Source organism: Thermothielavioides terrestris, chromosome 3 (assembly GCF_000226115.1).
Source record: "Thermothielavioides terrestris NRRL 8126 chromosome 3, complete sequence".
Classification (NCBI taxonomy): Eukaryota; Fungi; Ascomycota; class Sordariomycetes; order Sordariales; family Chaetomiaceae; genus Thermothielavioides; species Thermothielavioides terrestris.
In genome coordinates, this window is record NC_016459.1 from 3,343,658 (window position 1) to 3,364,683 (window position 21,026).

The following is a 21,026-nucleotide window of genomic DNA, read 5'->3' on the forward strand; positions in this document are numbered from 1 at the left end:
GAGAGCCTATCATCGCCGCATCGCGGCTCCAAAGCGCCCTCCGCCAAGCAAAATACATGAATGCTGCTTGGCAACCTGCGGCTGCCACGGCTCGGCAGCGAAGAGTCTGGGCTCCTCACTTCGACTATATCGACACATGTTCGGGAAGGAAGAGTACTAACAAAACACAGGGACGTTCATGGACGGCGACTTCAAGCACCGCGCATCTTCCGCTCAGTGGTCAAGCTTGTACACACAGTACTCAAGTATAGGTACATGTATGCGCCAACCATTCCGGGTTGCGGAGGGCACCGCGTCTCATGCTCCGTCTTGGAGAGCGAATCCAGACTGAGCCCAGCGCACGTGTTTCCAGGGAGGCTCAAAATGGTCTGCAGCCAGAGAGCGGCAATTAATAATCTCGAACGGATGCAGTTGCAAAGCGAGGCTGCCTCAGCGAATGGGTTTCGGTCTCCATGGCTACTGGTGAGTCTGACCTTATCACTCGGGGTAATCGGGCATTGACAAGAATCCGTCCTTGGCAATGTCTTTGCATCATAGGGACGTGAGTGAATGATCCAGCGCGTGGTAGAAGCCGAGAATAGTGTCCGGTTGTGTGGAGCCGTCTTTCTGCCGACACTTTCTACCTCCTCCAATCACGAAGTCTCGCCGATGAACATCAAGCTGACTCCTTTGACCACGACGGCGATCAACAGTTCGATCGCAAATCTTCCTGCATGCTATCCGTGCATGTTACAGTATTTAGAAAGCTTTGCGGGGAAGGCCGCCCCCTTCCCCGCATCCAGGATTCCAGGGGCAGCCATGCGAGGCCCGTGAGACCCGTGCACAGCTACCCGCAGCCACCCAGACCGTATCGTTGATGGTTTGATCGACAGCGACGGCACCGGAAACCAACATACCACCAAGGCATTCCAGCTGGATGCCGAAGCAGATGCCGGCAGAGAGTCCAGGGATGCGGACCTGCGCTCTTATATACCAACCTTTTTCGTCAATTCAGGCCAGCATGGGAGGGACGCTCCTGCTCCCTACTACGTCGTTCATCTACGCCTGTTCCGCACTACATGCCGTCCCGATCCCGTGGAATATGATTCAAGCCTCCGGGCACTCGGGGTTTTTACCATTTCGTACTGCACACCGCAACCATCCATGGCTCCACGGGTCGAGGACTATGCCCCACGGCTGAACGTCACGATATGGACCCTGACAGGCGTGGCGGCGCTCTTCCTGGGTCTACGGCTCTACTGCAAGGTGCGAAGAGAAAGACCGATTCGAGCAGATGACTATGTCCTGGTGGCCAGCTGGGTAAGTGATGGCACCGCCTCACTCTTCTGATCATCCTGCGGGGAGACTGACAACTGCCAGTTCGCGCTTGCGACGTCGTGCTCGATGCTTTCTTTCATCACGACCATAGGCTACGGCCGACACAACGCCGACATCGCTCCGGGGAACTTCAACTACATCCTTCTCATCTCCTACATGGCCGGCTTCTTCTCCATTCTCGCCGCTTGCTGGAGCAAGATCTCCTTCGCCATCACCCTGCTCTACATCGTCACCGGCAGCCGGGTCAAGGCGCTCCTCTGGTTCATCCTCGTCACCGTCAACCTGGTGTTGGGAGCCAGCGCGACCATCCAGTTTGCCCAGTGCTGGCCGCCCGAAAGGCTCTGGCACCCCGGCGGCCCCGGCCATTGCTGGCCACGGATTGTAGTGATTCGCTTCAACATCTTCGTGTCCGCCTACTCCGGTTGCATGGACGTGGTCTTGGCGTTGCTCCCGTGGGTGGTTGTTTGGACCGCGACCATCAGCAAGAAAGAGAAGCTGAGCGCGCTCTTCGCCATGAGCATGGGTGTGTTGTGAGTGACCCCTGCATGTTGTTTCTCTCAAACAACCGCCGATGGAGTTGAAGCAGACGATGCTGACGAGCTTCCCTGCGTGGTGCAGCGCGGGTATCACGTCATTCCTCAAGATCAAGACTCTGGGTGCGATTGGGAGTCCAGACCTCAGTGCGTGTTCCTCATCTTCTCTCCGCGTCAGCGGCCAATAAAAAAAGAAGAAAAAGAAAAATCACAGCTCTAATGACAGACATGTGCAGCCGACAGCGTCAACCTCCTCATCTTCGGCTCGGCTGAAAGCGCCATCACCATTATCGCCGCCTCAATTCCCATTTTGCGAGGGCTCCTCTATGTGAGCAAAAAGCAGCCCAGGCCGCAGTTCTACCAAGAGCCTGCCACAAAGTTACATGCACCTAGCGCGGCGAGAGTTCAAAAGGCGCAATCAACGGATCAGGGTTACGACTTCCAATGGTTGAAGTGGTCGCACATGGACGAGGATGCCGAGGACAAAGAGAGAGAGACAAGATGGTAAGCGCCAGGGTCATGCAGTTTCATTTCGGTTGTGCATTCTTCGTACACTTGTGGATTCCCATAATGTACCATTAATTGCTTTGCGAGTTCAGACCAAGGCTGGCTTCTCGTTGTCTCGGGACCATTTCCCTTCTTAACATGGCAGCTCCCAGCTCCTAGCGAAGACCCCATTCTCGCTCTGTGTGGCATGTATTCCAAAACCAGGTTGCGATGACGGCATCGTCAAGCTTCGCTTCACATCTACTGGGGTCATGCGGAAGGCTATGGCACAATCACGCCGATTTTTGCCTGTCCTAGACTCTCGCCCTCATCCCTGCCCTCGGGGCCCGCCCTCAACGCAGTACGGACAACAGCTTGCCGACTTGGTCAGGCTGAGTCAGGTCAGCAGCTCAGCGCCAACTGTGCAGCAAGTAGTTACTGCACAGCAGCTAGACTTTAGAAAAATGGACCTGCATATGAAAGCTGGGTGATACGGCCGCCACGGTGCCACACCCTTTCCAGGCGTCAGGCGTCGGGCTGGCAGGGAGGCAAGTTCCTACCTGCCTGCAATAGGCTCTTGGTTCCCGCTAAGTACGGCAAGCCAAGGTCGACCTGATGGGACACCGCTGCGTTGTCATTGCTACAATGTGCACTCCACTATAAAGGTCAGGCTTTGGCCAGCTCTGTTATCCGCTCGAAGTCGGGCCCATCTTGGGAACTTTGCTTTCATGCTCTCTATGCGGCCGCTCTGGGTCAGGGGTATCCAGTGGGCACCTGCTAAACTAGCGCCGGCTTTGAGCTGCCTAAACAAGCTTGGCATTCTGCTACAGCGTTTCACAACGCCGGTGGGTTACGCAACAAAGCAACGGCGGCAGGCAATCAGCACTGGCGCCTCGGGCCACGATATCCCCCCAAGGTTACATTCATCCCTGACACGCGGGGTGCAAGCCCTCAAAGACTCCGGGGAAGGACCGACTTGAGATGACAACAAGAGACTGACCGAGACGACACAATTGCACGGATAACACGAGGAGTCATGCCTCGGCCCGTCTGGCTGATGCGGAACATGTCTACTTAAGAGCACGACGTGCCGGAACGGCCGAAGTCCTGATACTGGGCAAGGCGACCTCCCTGGTTCGACTGCGACTCATCATCACCATGCCGTCCCTGAAACTCGCTCTGCTCGCAGCCGCCGGGGCAGCCTTCGGTGCCACGCTCCACGCCCGGGCTTCGCCGCAGGCTTATGCCTCAAGTGGCGACGGCACCTACAAGCTCTCGCCCGTCGCTGCACCGGTTCGTGGTGCTGGCAGCCCGGGAAGCAACTCCACCTGGAAGCTGTCCATCAACGACCAGTCGTCCGGTTACAAGCAGACCGTCAATGGCTTCGGTGCCGCTGTCACGGACGCCACCGTTGCGGTATTCAACGCGCTTCCGGCAGACAAGCTGACGACTCTGCTCCAAGAGCTCATGACGGATGCAGGCGCCAATTTCAAGCTGATGCGCCATACCATCGCCTCCTCGGACCTGTCTGCCGACCCGGCCTACACGTACGACGACAACGGCGGCAACGTCGACACCTCGTTCTCGTCTTTCAATCTGGGCGACCGTGGCACCGCCATGGCTGAACTTCTTGCCAAGATGAAGTCTCTGCAGCCCGACCTGACCATTCTCGGAAGCCCGTGGAGCCCGCCCGGGTGGATGAAGCTGAACGGTGTGATCGACGGGACCACGGTCAACAACAATCTCAACCACGCCTACGCCAGCCAGTTCGCCCAATACTTCGTCAAGTACCTCCAGGCCTACCAGTCGCATGGTGTCACCATCGACGCCATCACCATCCAGAACGAACCCCTGAACAGCCAAGCGGGCATGCCTACCATGTATGTCTACGCCGACGAGTCTGGCAACCTGATCCAGCAGAACGTCGGCCCAGCGCTGCGCGCCGCGGGATTCAACACGGCAATCTGGGCGTACGACCATAATACCGGTGAGTTACGTCGGCCGTTCTGGGACAGCCATTGCCGAAGAAACGACGAGAAGCTGACCGGGACCTCACAGACGTCCCCAGCTATCCGCAGACCGTCCTGAACGAGGCGTCTGAGTACGTCAACACGGTGGCCTGGCACTGCTACGCCCCGAACAACAACTGGGGAGCCTTGACCACCTTCCACAACAGCAACCCGAACGTCGACCAGTACATGACGGAGTGCTGGACGTCGACGACGACCGCCTGGAACCAGGCGGCGGACTTCACCATGGGGCCGCTGCAGAACTGGGCCAAGGGCGCGCTGGCCTGGACGCTCGGCACGGACAAGTCCGAGGGCCCGCACCTGTCCGGCAGCGGGCCGTGCACCACCTGCCGCGGCCTCGTCACCATCGACACCAGCGCCGGGACCTACAACCTCGAGGTCGACTACTACATGATGGCCCAGTTCAGCAAGTTCATCCCCAAGGGCGCCATCGTGCTCGACGGCTCCGGCAGCTACACCTACTCGGGCGGCGGCGGCATCCAGTCCGTCGCCACCCTGAACCCGGACGGCTCGCGCACCGTCGTGATTGAGAACACGTTTGGCAATGCCGTGTACGTGACTCTTACCACCGCTGGTGGGGAGACCTGGAGCGGGCTGGTCTACGCGAACAGCGTCGTCACCTGGGTGCTCCCGGCGGCGTCGTAAGTCGAGGGGCAAAGGCGTGGAGGACTGGACTGTGTAGCCAAATCGAGGCGGTAGTCGACAATTGCCTTGTTGCAAACCGTAATACCATCAGTTCGGTTCCGTTACTCCATCCTCCTGCCCTATCTGGCCCTGTCATGGCCAGTCTGAGACTGGACACGGCGTACAGTTGTCGTCTGATTGCAGGTATCGCGTTCTTTCTCTCATCGTTCTGTTCCAGCGGGACGCTGGTCGCAAGCGGGTAAGCTTCGAGGTCATGAACTTCGTTGGCATCTGCTACGACGAGAACATCAATTCCAACCTCGAAGGTGAACTGCTCCTCAACATCGCATGACTTACACCCTTGTCTGTCTCGTCTTGAGCTGGTCGCGACTGCGGGGCAAACTGGCACTCGCTGGCCTTTTTAGAAAAGAAAAAGGTTTAAGATAGAAAGGAAAAAAAAAAAAAAAAAAAAAAAAAAAAAAAAAAAAAAAAAAAAAAAAAAAAAAAAAAAAAATTAAATGTGCGGAGCACAGACGTCAGGGGGAATCTTTTGCTCCCATTCGGGATTCGGCTGCATGATCTATGGCAGCGTCCGTTGGTTCCTCTGCTTGACTGTGGTAGAGGTCTTTACGTAGGTAGTTCCTATTGGAGCGAACTGCCTGCCAAGCGGTGTGTAGAGTGGCGAGGACAGGTTTGATGCCACCATTTGAGCGTATAGGAGATGATTGTTCGGGATGAGTTGGAGATCACAAGGATCAGCGATGGCAAGGACGGGGCCCTGAGTCACCGAGATTGGGATCCATGGATAGCTTACGGGCCATTCAAACTATATAGACACATGATATATATCGACTCAAGTCGTCGCCCCGGTCACCGTTGAAGTGCCTAAGATTTTTCAAGAGTTATAGTGGGCTCGATCCGAGGACGGCGGATCGATCAACAACGATTCAGGAGCTCTGAGGTTCATGTCGATGCCTAGGACCGCGAATCCCAAGGTGAACCTAGAAGTCCCTCGCAGGACACCCGGCGGAGACCGGCCCCAGTCGATCCGTGTGTCAATGGGATTCCAGGGTCGGCATGTTGAGACGGGATACAAGGTAAACCGGGAGTCAGGGGCCAGCGCAATGCGGAGAACCCGCACCATTCCCGGTTGGGATCGCGTTGCCGCAACTCTATCTGCAACCACAAGCGAGATGCACCGCTGCCTTTCACGGATCCATGGCATAGACATGGCGAGCAACGTCTGTCTCTCGGTTCGTTTCTGGGGATGGGTTTGGTGCGATTTGGCCATCGGCATCTTGTGTCGGGCTGGCAAAGAACTGCCGTCGCGATCTGCATGTAGCGCATAAATTGTCCACTTCCGCAGGATATTCAGCCGCCATCTACCGGCAGCTCGGTTCTGAGACCGCGGCGACACGCCCGCCAACGGCATCGCGACCACCCCCCTGCAGCATCGATAGCGTCGACTGAGCGCTGGCATCGAGCCGAGTGCAAACGAGACCAATATGATGCAGAGTAGCCCCTCTCAACAACATAAAACAACGGCCGAGCAAATTCATGGCTTGTTCGGGCAGCAGACTGCACCACTCACAGTGAACCTGTCAGATTATGGCGCAGCTGCCAAGCTCAGAACGCTGGGACGGAAGGGGGGCTGGTAAAGAAACATCGCCTTGTGCTCGTGCCCTGCTCGTGCGCGCGCCGTGGCACTCTTGGCCCGAGCCACAGAAGGCACTTGCAAGGTCGGAGAGGTTTCTGTACCGCTACCGGACAGCCTGGAAACGGTCAGGATAGGATGGACCACTCGGACAAGGTCCAATATTACGCCGTGCCCTCTTCTAAGCGGCGTGAAACTAGAAGTTGCTTTCCTCCATCCGGAACTCTAGCATCTCGCCAAGGGCAATGAGATGACAGCTGGAGACGCCCCTACATGCATGCAGGTTTCCAGCCCGCGGTGACATTGGAATGCACAGTATGGTTCCAAAAGAACAACACAGCAACTCCACAGCGCTTCAGCGGAGCCTCTGTCTCCAGTTAATAAAGGCGTTGCCAACCCCAGATCCTGGCACGTCCCTTCGAACCTGGCTTCTTCTTGCCTTACCGTCGGAGTCACCAGTGCTCCACAACCCTGGCGATGTCAGCCACCACTTCGGCGATGGCCCCGGCGGCCACCGGACCCTTCACGGGCAACGTCTCGGACACCATACCAGGGATCCCCATCTCGGAACGGGCGGCGTACCTGTCACAGGTCTACATTGGGGTGACCTCGGTGCTGCTGTGCCTCTGTATCATCGCTTTCGGAACGCGCATCTATCAGAGAGTGTTCCCGGTATGGAAAGCCGGGCTCGACGACTACTTCGTTGTAGCAGGCTTCGTAAGCCCGCCCCTTGCTGAACCCCCTTCCACCCATTTCCCCACTAACCACTTTCCCCAACCCCCAGATCCTTACGGTCGCCGACTGGGCCATGCTCCTCACCATGATGGTCCCCACGCCCCGGCTCGTCCCGCTCGACCGCTCGACCCTGGCCGGCAAGAACTCGTGGCTCGCCATCGCCGTCTGGGGCCTCTCCATGACGTGCATCAAGACCTCCATCGCGCTCACCCTGCTGCGGATCCAGGGCAGCCAGCGGGCGTGGCGGGTATTCCTGTACACCGTCATAGCGGTGCAAGCCGTCTACGGCGTGGGCAACACGCTGTTCAACCTCGCCATCGCCTGCCGCCCGCTCGAGGCCGCGTGGAACCCGTTCGTGGTGGCCGCCGACGGCAGCGGGGGCGGGTGCGTGTCTGCCGAGATCATGCGCGACGTGTCCAACGTCGGCAGCGCCGTCAACATCGCCACCGACGTGCTGCTGTCGCTGGCGCCGGCGACGTTCCTGCGCAAGCTGAACCGCCCGCTGCGGGAGCGCGCGTTCGTGTGCGTGATGATGGGCATGGGCCTGCTGGCGAGCGTGTCGTCCATCGTCAAGACGGTGATCGTGAAGGACTGGGGCGAGCCGACGGCGACCGGGGGGGACTGGTGGGCGACGGGCGTGTCGATCTGTACCTGGACCGCGCTGGAGCAGTTGCTGGGCGTGCTGGCGGCCTGCGTGCCGGCCATGAAGGGCGTCTTGCAGCGCTGCTTGGGCGCGATGGGCGTCTCTCTCACGGAGAGTAGGTCGCAGCCCCGGTCCGGGTATTATGCCCGGCATGCCGGCACCGGGCTCGGAGGGACGAGCCGGACTGGGGCCGAGCGGACGGCGGCTTTGAGGAGTCGGAGGGGCGATGAGTTTCGCGTGGATCAACGCCTCTCGCGCAGGGGAAAGGACGTCTTTGAGGTTGAAACCTGCATAGACTTGCCGGACGTAAGCCGCGCAGGCTCGACAAAGTCCCTAGGCGAACAGTCTCTGAATCATGACCATGGCGACTCAATAGGCCATGGCATTGAGCAACTACCTGCTCATGCTATATAGGGGTGAAATGCTCAGGTTGATCTTAAAGCTCTTGACGGAAGCTGCGTGACAAACATCATGGCGCCACATTCTAGGCTGGCAAAATATCAGCAAGCCTTCAGCAAAAAGCAAGGCGTTAAGTGCGCGACTATGTCAGGCTAAGTAGCGCTGCATAAGGTATCAACGAATGTGGCGTTCCGAACCTCTGGCAACCGTCCATCAATAACTCAAAACTCTCTGGTCAGTCTCCCCTTGTTGTGCACGAGGTCTTCTCTGGGCAATCCTCGACGAGCGTCCATGAGTGGCGTCTCTTGGCCGATGATTCGTTCCCGTTGGTGCAGTCTGCATGCAGGTGAGCTGCGCCCCGGCTGAGGTGCAATCAGCGTCGGCCGAGCGAATCGGAGGGCGTGGTCAACGTGGTCAACGCGGGACGCTGCATGACCCGTTGGATGCCCAACTTGCAGGGCTCGACGAGCAAGTCTCAGCCACATCATGCAGAGCAGGCCTCCAGCCTGGGGCGTCGCTTCTCTTTACCCCGCCCATCTCTGCTCGCTCAAGCTTCGAACCTCGCGATGTCTCACTCCAGTTCTCCTCAACAGCGCCATGGATCCTATCTCAGGAATCGGGGCAGCCGCATCCATTATCCAGCTCCTAGGGCTCTGTGCTTCCTCGGCCAAGGCAGCGAAAGAGCTCTGGGAGGCGTACGCAGATGCGCCAAGGGAGCTCCAGCAGCTTGCCGAGAAAACTGAGTTCCTACGATACCTCTTGGAGCAAATCAACAACCTAGGCGTTCAGATTTCGGACGGAAACATGGACGATTTGCTGCCCGTGGCTCACCGAGCCATCATCATGGCGACATTGCAAGATCGAGCAGTCCAACTTGAACGGCTCAAAAGCATGCAAGGAGGTCGCCACACCATTGCTTCGAAGCTTCGCTGGGCTTTGTTGGACAAATCAAAGGCGAGCCGGATACTCAAAGTCGTGGCGGATCTCGAGCAAGAGTTGAACACCTGCCTCGCTGATACGGTGGCACGCAAAATGCAGTATGCAGGAAGATTGATGGTAAGTGTGATGATGGATTCCAAGTGGGGAGGCTCCTACCACTGCCAAGATATTCTTGGCAGTGTGTGTGGGGCGTATGGGCCATATAGGGCAAACCCTGTATAGAGCAACCCTAACCTAGAGCCTGACCCAGATGGGGTCATCATCTATTTATATATATAGGAGTATCCGGTATCAAGTGCTGGGCTATAAGAAAAAATATAGCAATGCCCTTACTACGTTGATCCTCGTATTGATCCTCCTTCCCGATTCGGTAATTCAATCCTTTTATATATCCTCCTTGCTAATGTATATACTGTGCTATAGATTTGGGGCCGGACTAGCTACTACAATGGTTGAATATATTGGCGAAGGCGGCTCCGCAATATACTCAACTAATATAGGTGTCTTCCTAAGCGTTATAAGTTGTAGCGCTATAAGCTATAGCGCTATTATATGCTCAACTGGGGCTACCGGTACAGGCATCTCCTATAAGGAGTTCCTCGTCGATAGAGTAGCTAGTATAGGCGCCTCTTATAAAGAGGTCTTTATCGATAGGCTAGCTAATGTAGACATCTCCTATAAGGAGGTCCTCGTCGATAGACCTACTATAGGTACTTCTAGCTATAGAGCCTTACCTATAGTCGCTAGAAGCTATAGTATAGCTAGCGCTATATTCTAGGGACGGCTATATAAGTGCTTAGCGGGTACTATAGCGCCTATAGCCTTCTCTATAGCCTTGCCTACGACTTTGTCTATAGCCTTGTCTATAGCCTTGTCTATAGCCTCTATATTCTTCTAGAGCTAACTATATAGGCGCTTAGCTAGGGCTTCGGCTTCCTCCTTCTTCTATATTACGCCTATAGGCAGGTCGATACCTAGGCGTTTCTAATATTCTTCTACAACCTTAGGCGTATACTATATTTCGTATAGCGATTTCTAAGCGTTATAGTAGGCACTTAGGTTCTTCTACTAGATTAGATACTTGATCTATATACCTATAACTAAATACTTAAGAATATACTCTACCTTATAGTTATCGCTAAATTTATAATCCTTAGACTAATCGGATATTTAAGAATCTTCGACTAGGCCTACCTCTAGTTCAATATGGCTATATAGATCTTCTCCTAGCGATATAGGCGAGAGGTGCTCTATAGAGATAACTAGGTAGATTCTTATATAGCTTAGAAGATTAAGTTTATAAGCTAGGTAGCCAATATAGCGCTTAATAGGGAACGGCCTAGTACGCTATTGTAACAACTTCCAAGGCAGGTTGCTAGGCAAGTAGTAGCTGTAATAGAGTTGAAAGTAAACCTTGTTACCGACATCGAATTTGATTTGCTAGTGACGGCTATCGTAGTAGCACTTAGCTTATATAGTTATAAAATCCATTGCTAATTATACTTTATAATATAGATCCTCTTATAATATAGGTAGGTCTACTAGGGTAGCTACGTCTAGATTAGCTGTCAATACGTCTAGCGGTCCTTATAGTTTAAAACTATATAACTACTTATAAGGCGTTAAATAGATAGGAGCCGAATAGGTACTATTAAAGTTCTACTACAATAGAAGGATAATATCGACCTAGTTGCTAGTTAGGAATTCAAAGGTATAGAATTATAAAGCGATTTCTATAATTTAATTCTTATACTCTACTAAGCTATCTACCTACAAATAATATATAGTAGTCATTAGTAGCTTAGTGCCCTAGTACTCCTATATACTAGTCTAGAGGTCCAATATAAACTTGCGATTATAATCGGAAATAATAGCTAATAGTATACTCTAGTCTAACAAAAGCAACTAGTATATAAGAATGTAGCCCTAATCCTTTATAGAGTATTTGCTGTTGTCTAGCAATAGGAAGGTCTATTTACTACTCTTATAGGATATAGTCATCATTGCGTTAAAGCTGTTGTAACCTTCTAGTTGCCAAAGTAAGCCTTTTGATAACGCGCTCGAGAGGCTTACAATAAAATCGATTGCGATTATATATATTAGGAGTATATCGCTTAGCTAAATCAGCTAATACTCGCCAATCAGCTTTTGTCGATCTATAGCATTAAGATAGTATAACGGGCAATACGCTATATACTTCTTAACTTCGTAGGTTTTATTGACTATAGAAATGCTACGTAAGTCGTATAGTATACGTTCTACACCAAAGTGGTACTTAGCATTGTAAACTACACTAAGGACTTCCTTAATCATCCTAAATAGTATATAAAGAAAACGTATACTATACAACTAGATATTGTAGATAAGGCTATTAACTATCGTAAAAGGCAGCCTAGAATATAAGAAAACACTGTTGCCCTTAGCGGTTATAGCGCTACTGCCAGTAAGATCATCGATAATAGCCTTATATTTAGAGTCTTCTTTATAGGCTACAATGAATTTCTAGTAGAGCGAATCCTCTATATAAGCTTCGGCAAAGGCGAACAACACGTTGTCGAGTACTACAAGGCCTTCTAGACGCTCAACGGGATCCTATATCGCCTTTAAACGGCTTAGGGCATCTAGCACAAAGTTGAGGCGGCTAGGCAGATAGTACAGCCGAAGGTCGTACTCCAAAAGGTAAACAGAGGCTATAATTAGCCACCGGTTAGCCCAATCTATAGATAAGGTATTAAGCTAGGTCTACACTACAATCCTATATATAGCGGCGTAATCTATAAGCACATTGACAAGGAGCTAGGCCAAATATATTATAGTATAGAGCTTTTTAACGGCCTACACTAGATATGCCACCTCTTGCTCAGAGGGCCTATACTATATCTCGGCCTTCGTTAGATATTAGCTAAGGAATATAACTAGGAGTACCTAATTCGATAGAATTAGCGTACTAAGCTCCTACTTATAGCTATCGTATAGATAGAAGACTATTACCCTAAATCTATGCTCTAAGTAGCTATCAATTTATATAAAAAGCTGCTTATTAGGATCGAAGTAGTATAGGATAGTCGGGTCTTCCTTATAAATCGTAGCCTAGATCGCTTTAAACGAGAGCTTTTCGGCCACTGTAGGCTCAAAGGTCGTTTTTACGTAGTAAACGGTCCTCTTAGAAGCGTTGCTAGTCTCAATATAGCCTTCCTTATAGCCCTTCTTTAACAATATAGTCTTACGAGCCTATAGAGGCTCTACCAGCTATATATAGTATAGGATTAGGTGCTATAGGAAACCTATAGCGCTAATATATTATTTAAGAGCCTTGAAAGTATATAGAAAGGCAAGTTGCTTAAAGGCCTTAACGCACTATATAGTCGTTATAAGGCCTAGACTATCAACGTAGAAGCTAAGTAACTCTATACTTAAATATCCAACGTATAACTTAGTGGGCGACAGGGTGATATTCTTAGTAGCGAAGAGGCTAAATATTATATCTAGATAGCGCATATAATCCTTAGCATTGTCCAAGTAGATAATAATGTCGTCAATAAAGGCTCGTATATACAACGAGTATAGCCTTAGGAGCTAGTCTATAATACGTTAAATATACACTAGCGAGTTGCGGTAGCCTATTAAATACACTGTAGGCTGCTCAAGGCTATATAAGCTAATTAGAGTAAATCGATTACAATATAGAGGATAAACGCTAAACTAGTAGAAAAACAATATAGTATCGATCACTATAATAAAGTGCTTGCTATACAACTTAGCGATAATTTCCACTATAGAGGTAGAGGGTAGTTATTAGGCACCGTTATACAGTTTAAACTCTATAGATCGATTACAACTCTGCCTTTAAGCTCTCCGTTGTAGCTAGGTCGCTATACTACGAACATAGGGTATACAAAAGAAGTAGCTTAGATAGCCTAGATTATATAGCCTTGCTTATACAAGCTATCGAATATCTTGTCGAGTACTTTACAATCTTTCTTACTTAGTAGATATAATTAGGCGTTGACTTTCTAGTACTGCTAGCTCTCTACTAGAGGCATATATATCAGCTTGTTAAGGCTCTGCTAGACGAGGCCTTTATCCTTCTAAAGGCTAGAGTATCGTTCGATAACCTTAATAAAACGCTACACGGTACTAGAATCCTTAGTATATATATATACGCTGTCCTTAGTAACGATTTCGTCTAGGCTTAGATCTATACGGAAGCCTAAGGTTAACTGCTTCTCTAGTACAAATAGCTTGCCTACTAGTTCGTTAGGGTCGTTGGCCTATATTAGTTGGAAGACGTAGTCGCTTATTAGCGTAGCGGATTTAGTATTATTGAACTTGCTAATTGAAATAGCTATTGTAAAGTTGATAGTTGGGATTATTAGTTATTTATAAGTGCTATTGAATTAGGGTAATAGACTACCTAGATATAGGGACCTAGTTTTTCTATTCGTTTCAGTATATTGCATTCGTTGCTAGGGGGTCTAGCCCTCTAATTATATATATTTAAGTAGGCTAAGTCCATCTTCTTCGTTATTAAACAAGACATTAAGCAGTTGTCAATATACGTTCGTTGATACTACGTCGGTAGTTCTTCTTCTTCTAGGAAGGCTATTGAGCCTCTCCTCTTATTGTTCTATCTCTGTCTAGACAATAGGTATTCGAACTGTTGAGCTTTAACTATATTCTTATTGTCTTTTGTCTTTCTGCTATATCCCACTAGACGTATCTAAGCTATATATCTTCCTCTTAGGAGATATCTTTCCTACTACTCGATATATACTATCTTCGTCCGTCTAGAGGGACACTATATTCCTTTGGGAGCTATCTTATACGCCTAGTCCTAGGTATAGTAGGGTAGGTTAATATAGAGGTTTTATACTATTTCAAATAGAGGCTTAATTGGGGAAGAGCTTAGCTCTATATCTAAACGAGATAATATAGACTACAAAGTCTTCTAAGATCGTAGAACTATACGATGCTATATTAATAGCTATACGACGACTATATAGCCGACCTATTGAGGCTCTAGCGTACCGATACTAATATCTCTAGGAGGCGTGGAAACCTATTGAGGCGTATATGTTCTAGGGGTCTATTGAGACCTTGTCCTAGGAGACCTTCCTTTGCCTAGACGGCGTAGGGTATCGAAAAGATATCCCGTTATCCCTAACACTTTAAAAACCTATTGAGGCTTCGTTATTATCGATATAGCAGTTGTAAAACGCTAACCTAATCGAAAGACGATAGTTCTATCCTTCTAAGTAAAGACAAGGGTAGAATTTTCATTAATTATTATTTTCTTCTTTAGTTTAGCTGAACTAGTTACAAAAGTAGTTAAGTATAGTAGCTATTTATAAGCTTCTAAGCTTAGGACTACGCCTTTACGACACTTAGCTTCTTCTAATAGTATATCTAGCACTGTTTTATATTAGATATAAGGTCTTAGTATAGACGTTTACTTTTTTTTTTAAAAGCTATACTCTTACCGCTATTACGCTAGTTAGGTTTAGTATATTAGTTGCTAGGGGTATCTAAGTAATTTATAAGGAACCTATAGTTATCCTTTAGGGCATTTAGACTATATATTCTAAAGGAATCTAGCTTCTTAAGAGGTTTTCTCCCTTTAGATAAACGTCGAAGGAGTTGATATTCCTATAGAAGTATATATATTAGTCTTTTTATAGTCTATCGATATAGTCGTTGCCTTTTTTAAAGATGATAGCGAAGCGCCTAATAACTAGACTCTAGCGATATATATATATATTGTCTATAGAAGCTCTAGGAATCCTATCGACCTCTATAATACTATTAATCTTAATATCGACCTCTAAGGGAGAGTCTAAAAATATATTTATCTCGTAGCCTTTCTAAGGTATACTAAGCGAAGAAGACCTAGCTAAAGCGGCGTAGATACCTCTTCTATCTTTGCTAGATACCTCTATTCCGCCTATCTATATAGAGGTACCTACAGTAATACCTTCTAGTCTCTCCAAAGCCGAAGCTCTAAAGAAGATAACTAAGTATATTCTTACTACTACGTTTAGCGCAACCTTTCTAACCTTAGCGAAGGCTAGCCTTTAGAGCTACTTCTCTAGTTAGAATGCTATATATTGGATTAAAACTTTTAAAGAGATATATAAAGCTTATTAGGTCACTAATGACAAGACCTATATATATCTATTTGAGCTTTAGTATAATACTACGATCTAGCCTATTATCCGTCATTAGGAGAAAAAGAACTAAGAGACCTAGGCAGCTTTTAAAGCTAAGTTCCTAAAGTGCTAGAAGGGCAACGATCCTAAGTAGTATAGTAATAGAGGTTACCTTTATAATCTAATCGAAGGGAAATGCTAGCTAGTCAGCAAGGTTATCTACAACCATTTCGAGTTGATCGACTATATATATACTATCGCCTCTACCAAAGTTTACAAGAAGCTACAGTATATAATCGTTCCAACTATATAGCGTACACTTGATTAACAGATCTAGATGGCTTTTAAGGACCGTTAGCGTACCCTAAAGAAGGACGACAAAGACTCTATCTATACTACGAAGTGGATAGACTTCCTTAAGTTTGTTTAGGATACTCTTTAGAAGAGTCTTAATATAGGAAACCTCTTTCTTAAGACCTATAAGCGTAAAATCGATCTATAGAAGTACTACTCGCCTCTAGCTATACCTACTGTTAAGACGACTCCTAAGCTACAGGAGTAGAAAGAGGAGAAGCCGAAGAAAGCTCTTATGCCCACGCTCGCCGACGACAGCAAAGGGGAATACAGCGTCGCCAACAGCACTAGCCTCAACTAGGCAAAGGGAGACTGCGCCCACGTCTTTACTAGCCTAGGTAGCTACGCCAATCACCTAAATAGGCTTCCCTATAATAGCGTCGTAGTTCTAGATTGCAATAAGGTCCGTAGTATAAGCGGTTACAACGATAGGTTACTAAGAGAGGACAGTATAGAGGACGCTATAGTTGTAGTTGAGGAGGAGGTCCTTAAGGAAGAAACCCCTAGTTGTACTATAGTGCTTTAGGCCGGCTAGACTCGCTCAACTACGAAGGGAGTAAAGAAAGAACAACCTTATTAAGAGCTTATTGTTGAAATCCCCTATAGAAAACTACCTAGTTTTTAACACTAGCCCTCTAGACGTATAAGGATATATATTCTAGAAAGGGGGGAAGGTATAGAAGCTACTACCTCCGATAGTTTCGCTAGCGTTTAGCTACGTTTCTTTCCTAATACCTATTGTTATATTAGCCTCCTACTTGCTAGTAATATCTCTATTAGCTATATCTTATTTAATCTTCGTCTATCCGCTATCTTTCGTTCGTTTTTAACCCTTAGGACCTTATTCTTTTTCGCTAGTACCTAAGTTTTCCTCCTAGGGGGTAACCCTACTCTTAGGGGCTTTATAGTCATTTATACCTTTTTCTTTTTACTTCTACCCTCTAGATAGATAGTTTCTATTATATAGGACTAAGTTTCTTAGAGCTAAAGTTAAAGCTAAGAAAAATCTACAATTAGAGTATACTATCTCTTAGTCTACTATCTATAAGCTAAGCTCCTAGACTATATTCTACCCTTTGTCTATTCCTATCTATTATCTCTATCCCTTAGTAGTATAAACTCTTATAGTTGACCTAGTACTACGCTATCTACTCCTTAATAGTATCTTCTAGTAAGATAAACCACTTTTAGCCCACTTCTCCTAGATATAGCTTTAACCTAGGATTATTCCTTAGATTATATAGGAGATAGCTCTATAAGATCAAGTCTTAAGCTAGGTACTTCTAATTATTCCTATAGACATAAGTCTAAGTATATTCTTTCTCTAACTAAATATAGTTAGTATACTTATTAGTAAAGAAAAGAGTGAGAGAAGTGTAGCTATTAAAGGGCTAAGTTATATAGACGTCCCTATCTTTGCTAAAAGGAGTTGTTAAACGCTAGTACAATAGCTTATAGCTTTAGTAAAGAACTTTGTTGCTATAGGAGTGTTAGTCTTCCTTTGCCTAGAGGGCAAGTATAAAAGGGAAATATAGTACTTATTTACGATCCTATACCTAGATTAAGAGAGCTAAAGCTCAGTTTAAGCGTATAGCGAGATAGTATATCTAACGCCTAAGTGGTCTACTATTATAATGCTCTATATACACTAGACAAAGGACTAAAGTATTACAGTGCTATTCGATTATATTAACTAGCCTATCGTCAATATAAACTAATCGCTATATCCTACGCTAATCTTATTAATTGCTTAGTAGGACCTACTAGACGTATAGTAGCCTAACGTTTAGTCGGAAGATCTTGATTATATTGTAGATAGCCTTGTATTCAACCAAGATTATAGCGTACTCGTCAATATAGCACTTATCTTTTAGTATTAGCAGATCCCTTATTTTACTCTAGATTACCTAGATATACTTCTAGGCTATAAAAATGTTTATTTTTAGTATTAGCGAAAGATCGATTTAGTAGTTTATAATCCTATATAACAAGGGCCTCTAATCGTCTACCTTATCGGTAATTTCCTATAAGACGTCGTAGGTATACTAGTTGTTTAACATCTTAGTTTTTAAATTATAAATTCGTATATAGGAGCTATATACGAATTTGAAAGGGAAGTAGAAGACCTGACTACTAAAGGCCTAATCTACCTAGAGAGACGAAAGTACTAGAATAAGGTAGTAAAAAGGTTAGAGGAAGGAAATGGTTCTAGGATAGTAAGGAGGAGAGGAAAGCTTTAAGAATTTAGGAGGCAAACGCTCTTTTCTAGCCTATCTCTAGCCAATTAGTAGGCGCTATAGGCATTATCCGTTTTCTTTTACCTAGATTAGGAAAGAGCTAAGTAGCCCTTTTGCCTTTAAAGGCTTGCCTACCTCTTTTCTTAATCCTCTTACTAGCTCTCTTATAATTAACTATTTCTTTTGCCTCGCCTACTACGCCTTAGATTTTCCTATAATCGCTTCAATTAGTCTAGATCTTTCTGCCTAGAGAACGACTTTTCTATTAAGCTAAATTTTTATATACTATTGCGAGTATTACTATAGGTCGTTGTAGGATTCCTAATTTTATAGGGCTTATATAATCTTAGGCTAATATAACCGTTGTCCTAAGATAGAAGTAGCTGCTTAAAGAACTTAAGTTTTATATACTACTAGGTTCGTAGAGGTCTGCTAGAGATGGCAATCAAGTGAGGTATTATACCTCCCTTATAGGGCAAGAGCTAGACTTAAAGATGCTAAGTCACCTTAGGGAGACTAGTCCTAAGCTTTTTCTATTTCTATAGACCCTAAAGAAGTACCTACAAGATATAATCAACTAGCGGCCTAACTAGATTCAAAGCCTTTGGCTTAGTATAAACTCTAAGATTATAAGCTACCTTTTCCTAAGCTAGCTAGAAGGAAGGTATATAATAGATCGGTTTTTTAAAATTAGCTTTATAGATATAGGTATTTTACTCTTCGATATAGAAGGTATACTATTTACTAAAGAATAGTTAGAGGACTAGATAATCCTAGACGTTATATAGTTTTTCTTTTGTCTTTATAAGGACTATCTCTAATTCTATCTATAGCCTATCTTAGATATCAGTCCTACGTTAAAGGAGTTCTACTAGTCTAACTAAAAGGTTATTACTAACTATTGTCGTTTCTAGGTTTTTCTTTGCTTTGTCGATAGAAGGTATTAGGCTATTGTAATCTTCGACTAAGTTGTAGGCTAGCTTTACTACTTTGACTCTATACTTAAGAGCATAGAGATATACGTTAATATCTTATTAAAGGTCTAGGTCGCCTTCTAGTCTATCTATAGGTTCCCTTAGTTGTAGCTATATAAGGAGGTAATTGTCTACTACCCTTAGCAAAGTATAGGTTAGGAGTATAGATAGTTCTCTCTAAAGTTTATATAAGCTTTTCTTTAAAAGCTCTAGCCCTACTTTCTAGATAGACTAATATAATTTAAGATGCCCTAGCTCCAACTATATTAAGGAGATAATAAGAAGGTTATATAGCGGTATATATTATACTTATAGTTAGGAGCTTATAGGAATGCTCTTAGTATCTTTAAGGATTGTCTACTCTATACTAAAGGGATCTTTTTGCTATAATAGAACAAAGGTAAAACGTATAAGCTCCCTCTTGACCTATTGTCTTCGACCTAAGAACCTATGTAGCCTACGCTCTTAGAGTACAACGAAGATAAGGTGATCGAAGTCCTCTAAGGCAACAACGTATTTATGTCTAATGAACTGGATATTCCTAAGCTCAACGACCTGCCTATATATATCCGCGACTACTTTAGCGATATAGAGCTTAGGATCTTAGCTATATACTTAGTAGTATTTAAATAAGCCTAAATCCTTAACTAGAGTAAAAAGGGACTAATCGCTACTATATAGTTGATCCTTATACCCTAATTAAAGTAAAAGGTAATATACTAAGCGTACTACTATAGGATTGTAGAGCTCCTACTAGACAGATAGCTAAGTAGCGGGCTATCTTTATAAGACCCTATAGGCGACTTTGGATAATAGTTGTAAGCTACGTTTTTAGTACCTAGAGCTATTCTACTACTCTAGCTAGAGGACTAGAATACTACTTTAAGACTATTAGCTACGTTAACGGAGGATTTTAACAATATATCGACCTAGGCGAACGTTGAGGCTAAGATTATAGAGATCGCTACAATGTAGACGACTACGACTTAAAGGCTTGTCGACGCTCCTATAGATAAGTTCGACTAGGAGCACCTCCTTAGTAGTATATAGGTCAAAAAGCTCGGGGCCCTAGTATAGGCGGTACTTAGGATAATAGTACTCGATCCCTACCTCTAAGAAGAGGAAACGTTTATCTATACGCTTATAAGGAGGCTAAACTATCTCAAGATGCCTTACTCGCTAGTATAGAAGCATTTATAGGCACGAAGATCGCTTATATTATCTAGCTATACGTTACCTTTAGTATAGCACTGTAGTAATCGCCCTTATAAGGAGCCTACTAAGCCTAAGCAGTTATTCCTCCTACTACTATACAACCTATATAACTACGCTTTCGTCTATACGTATAAGTATCTAGTATAGTAGTAAGGATAGGATATATATATTAAGGAGGTAGAGGAGTATAAAAGACGGTATAATTAGCCATTGTAGCTAGCTAGACCTTCGTGAGCTAAGAGAGCTATATATAGAGAGTAGCTTAAGGAGTAGCGACGATAAAAGGCGTATACTAAGGAGCTTTTAAGGTATAAGCTTGCCTATAGGAGCGTATAGCAAGCTCAAAAGGGAAGTGTAAATTAGGGTAATAGACTACTTAGATATAGAGACTTAGTTTTTCTATTTGTTTCAGTATATTATATTCGTTGCTAGGGGGTCTAGCCCTCTAATTATATATATTTAAGTAGGCTAAGTCTATCTTCTTTGTTATTAAGTAAGATATTAAACAGTTGTTAATATATATTCGTTGACACTATATCGGTGGTTCTCCTTCTTCCAGAAAGGCTATTGAGCCTCTCCTTTTATTGTTCTATCTCTATCTAGACGATAGGTATTCGAGCTATTAAGCTCTAACTATATTCTTATCGTCTTTTGTCTTTCTGCTATATCCTACTAAACGTACCTAAGCTACGTATCTTCCTCTTAGGAGACATCCTTCCTACTACTCGATACGCACTATC

General features: G+C 46.1%; 3 protein-coding genes across 3 annotated transcripts; all 3 read left to right on the plus strand.

Annotated features, from left to right (window-relative positions):
* Positions 1-978: 978 nt before the first annotated feature.
* Positions 979-2,520, plus strand: THITE_2117639 (uncharacterized protein). Its single transcript, XM_003654503.1, has 4 exons — positions 979-1,299; positions 1,360-1,847; positions 1,936-1,997; positions 2,087-2,520. Exons 1-4 carry the CDS (start codon positions 1,144-1,146, stop codon positions 2,356-2,358), a joined length of 978 nt encoding a protein of 325 aa, XP_003654551.1. The 5' UTR covers positions 979-1,143; the 3' UTR covers positions 2,359-2,520.
* Positions 2,521-3,143: 623 nt separating this feature from the next.
* Positions 3,144-5,403, plus strand: THITE_2117640 (glycoside hydrolase family 30 protein). Its single transcript, XM_003654504.1, has 2 exons — positions 3,144-4,323; positions 4,395-5,403. The coding sequence occupies exons 1-2, from the start codon at positions 3,495-3,497 to the stop codon at positions 5,009-5,011; spliced, it is 1,446 nt and encodes a 481-aa protein (XP_003654552.1). The 5' UTR covers positions 3,144-3,494; the 3' UTR covers positions 5,012-5,403.
* Positions 5,404-7,193: 1,790 nt separating this feature from the next.
* On the plus strand, positions 7,194-8,211 carry THITE_13849 (uncharacterized protein; the record flags this gene model as incomplete). The annotated part of the gene is made up of 2 exons (XM_003654505.1): positions 7,194-7,361; positions 7,429-8,211. Coding segments are annotated over 2 exons (951 nt in total), but the record flags the coding sequence as incomplete, so codon positions are not given.
* Positions 8,212-21,026: the final 12,815 nt, after the last annotated feature.

What these genes read in the sequence shown, in the direction of transcription:
- THITE_2117639 (XM_003654503.1), top strand. Translation starts at nt 1,144, where the DNA reads ATGGCTCCACGGGTCGAGGACTATGCCCCACGGCTGAACGTCACGATA. An exon ending in ATGTCCTGGTGGCCAGCTGG is followed by an intron (nt 1,300 to 1,359) that starts GTAAGTGATGGC and finishes GACAACTGCCAG; the next exon opens with TTCGCGCTTGCGACGTCGTG. An exon ending in GATTGGGAGTCCAGACCTCA is followed by an intron (nt 1,998 to 2,086) that starts GTGCGTGTTCCT and finishes AGACATGTGCAG; the next exon opens with CCGACAGCGTCAACCTCCTC.
- THITE_2117640 (XM_003654504.1), top strand. Translation starts at nt 3,495, where the DNA reads ATGCCGTCCCTGAAACTCGCTCTGCTCGCAGCCGCCGGGGCAGCCTTC. An exon ending in GGCGTACGACCATAATACCG is followed by an intron (nt 4,324 to 4,394) that starts GTGAGTTACGTC and finishes GGGACCTCACAG; the next exon opens with ACGTCCCCAGCTATCCGCAG.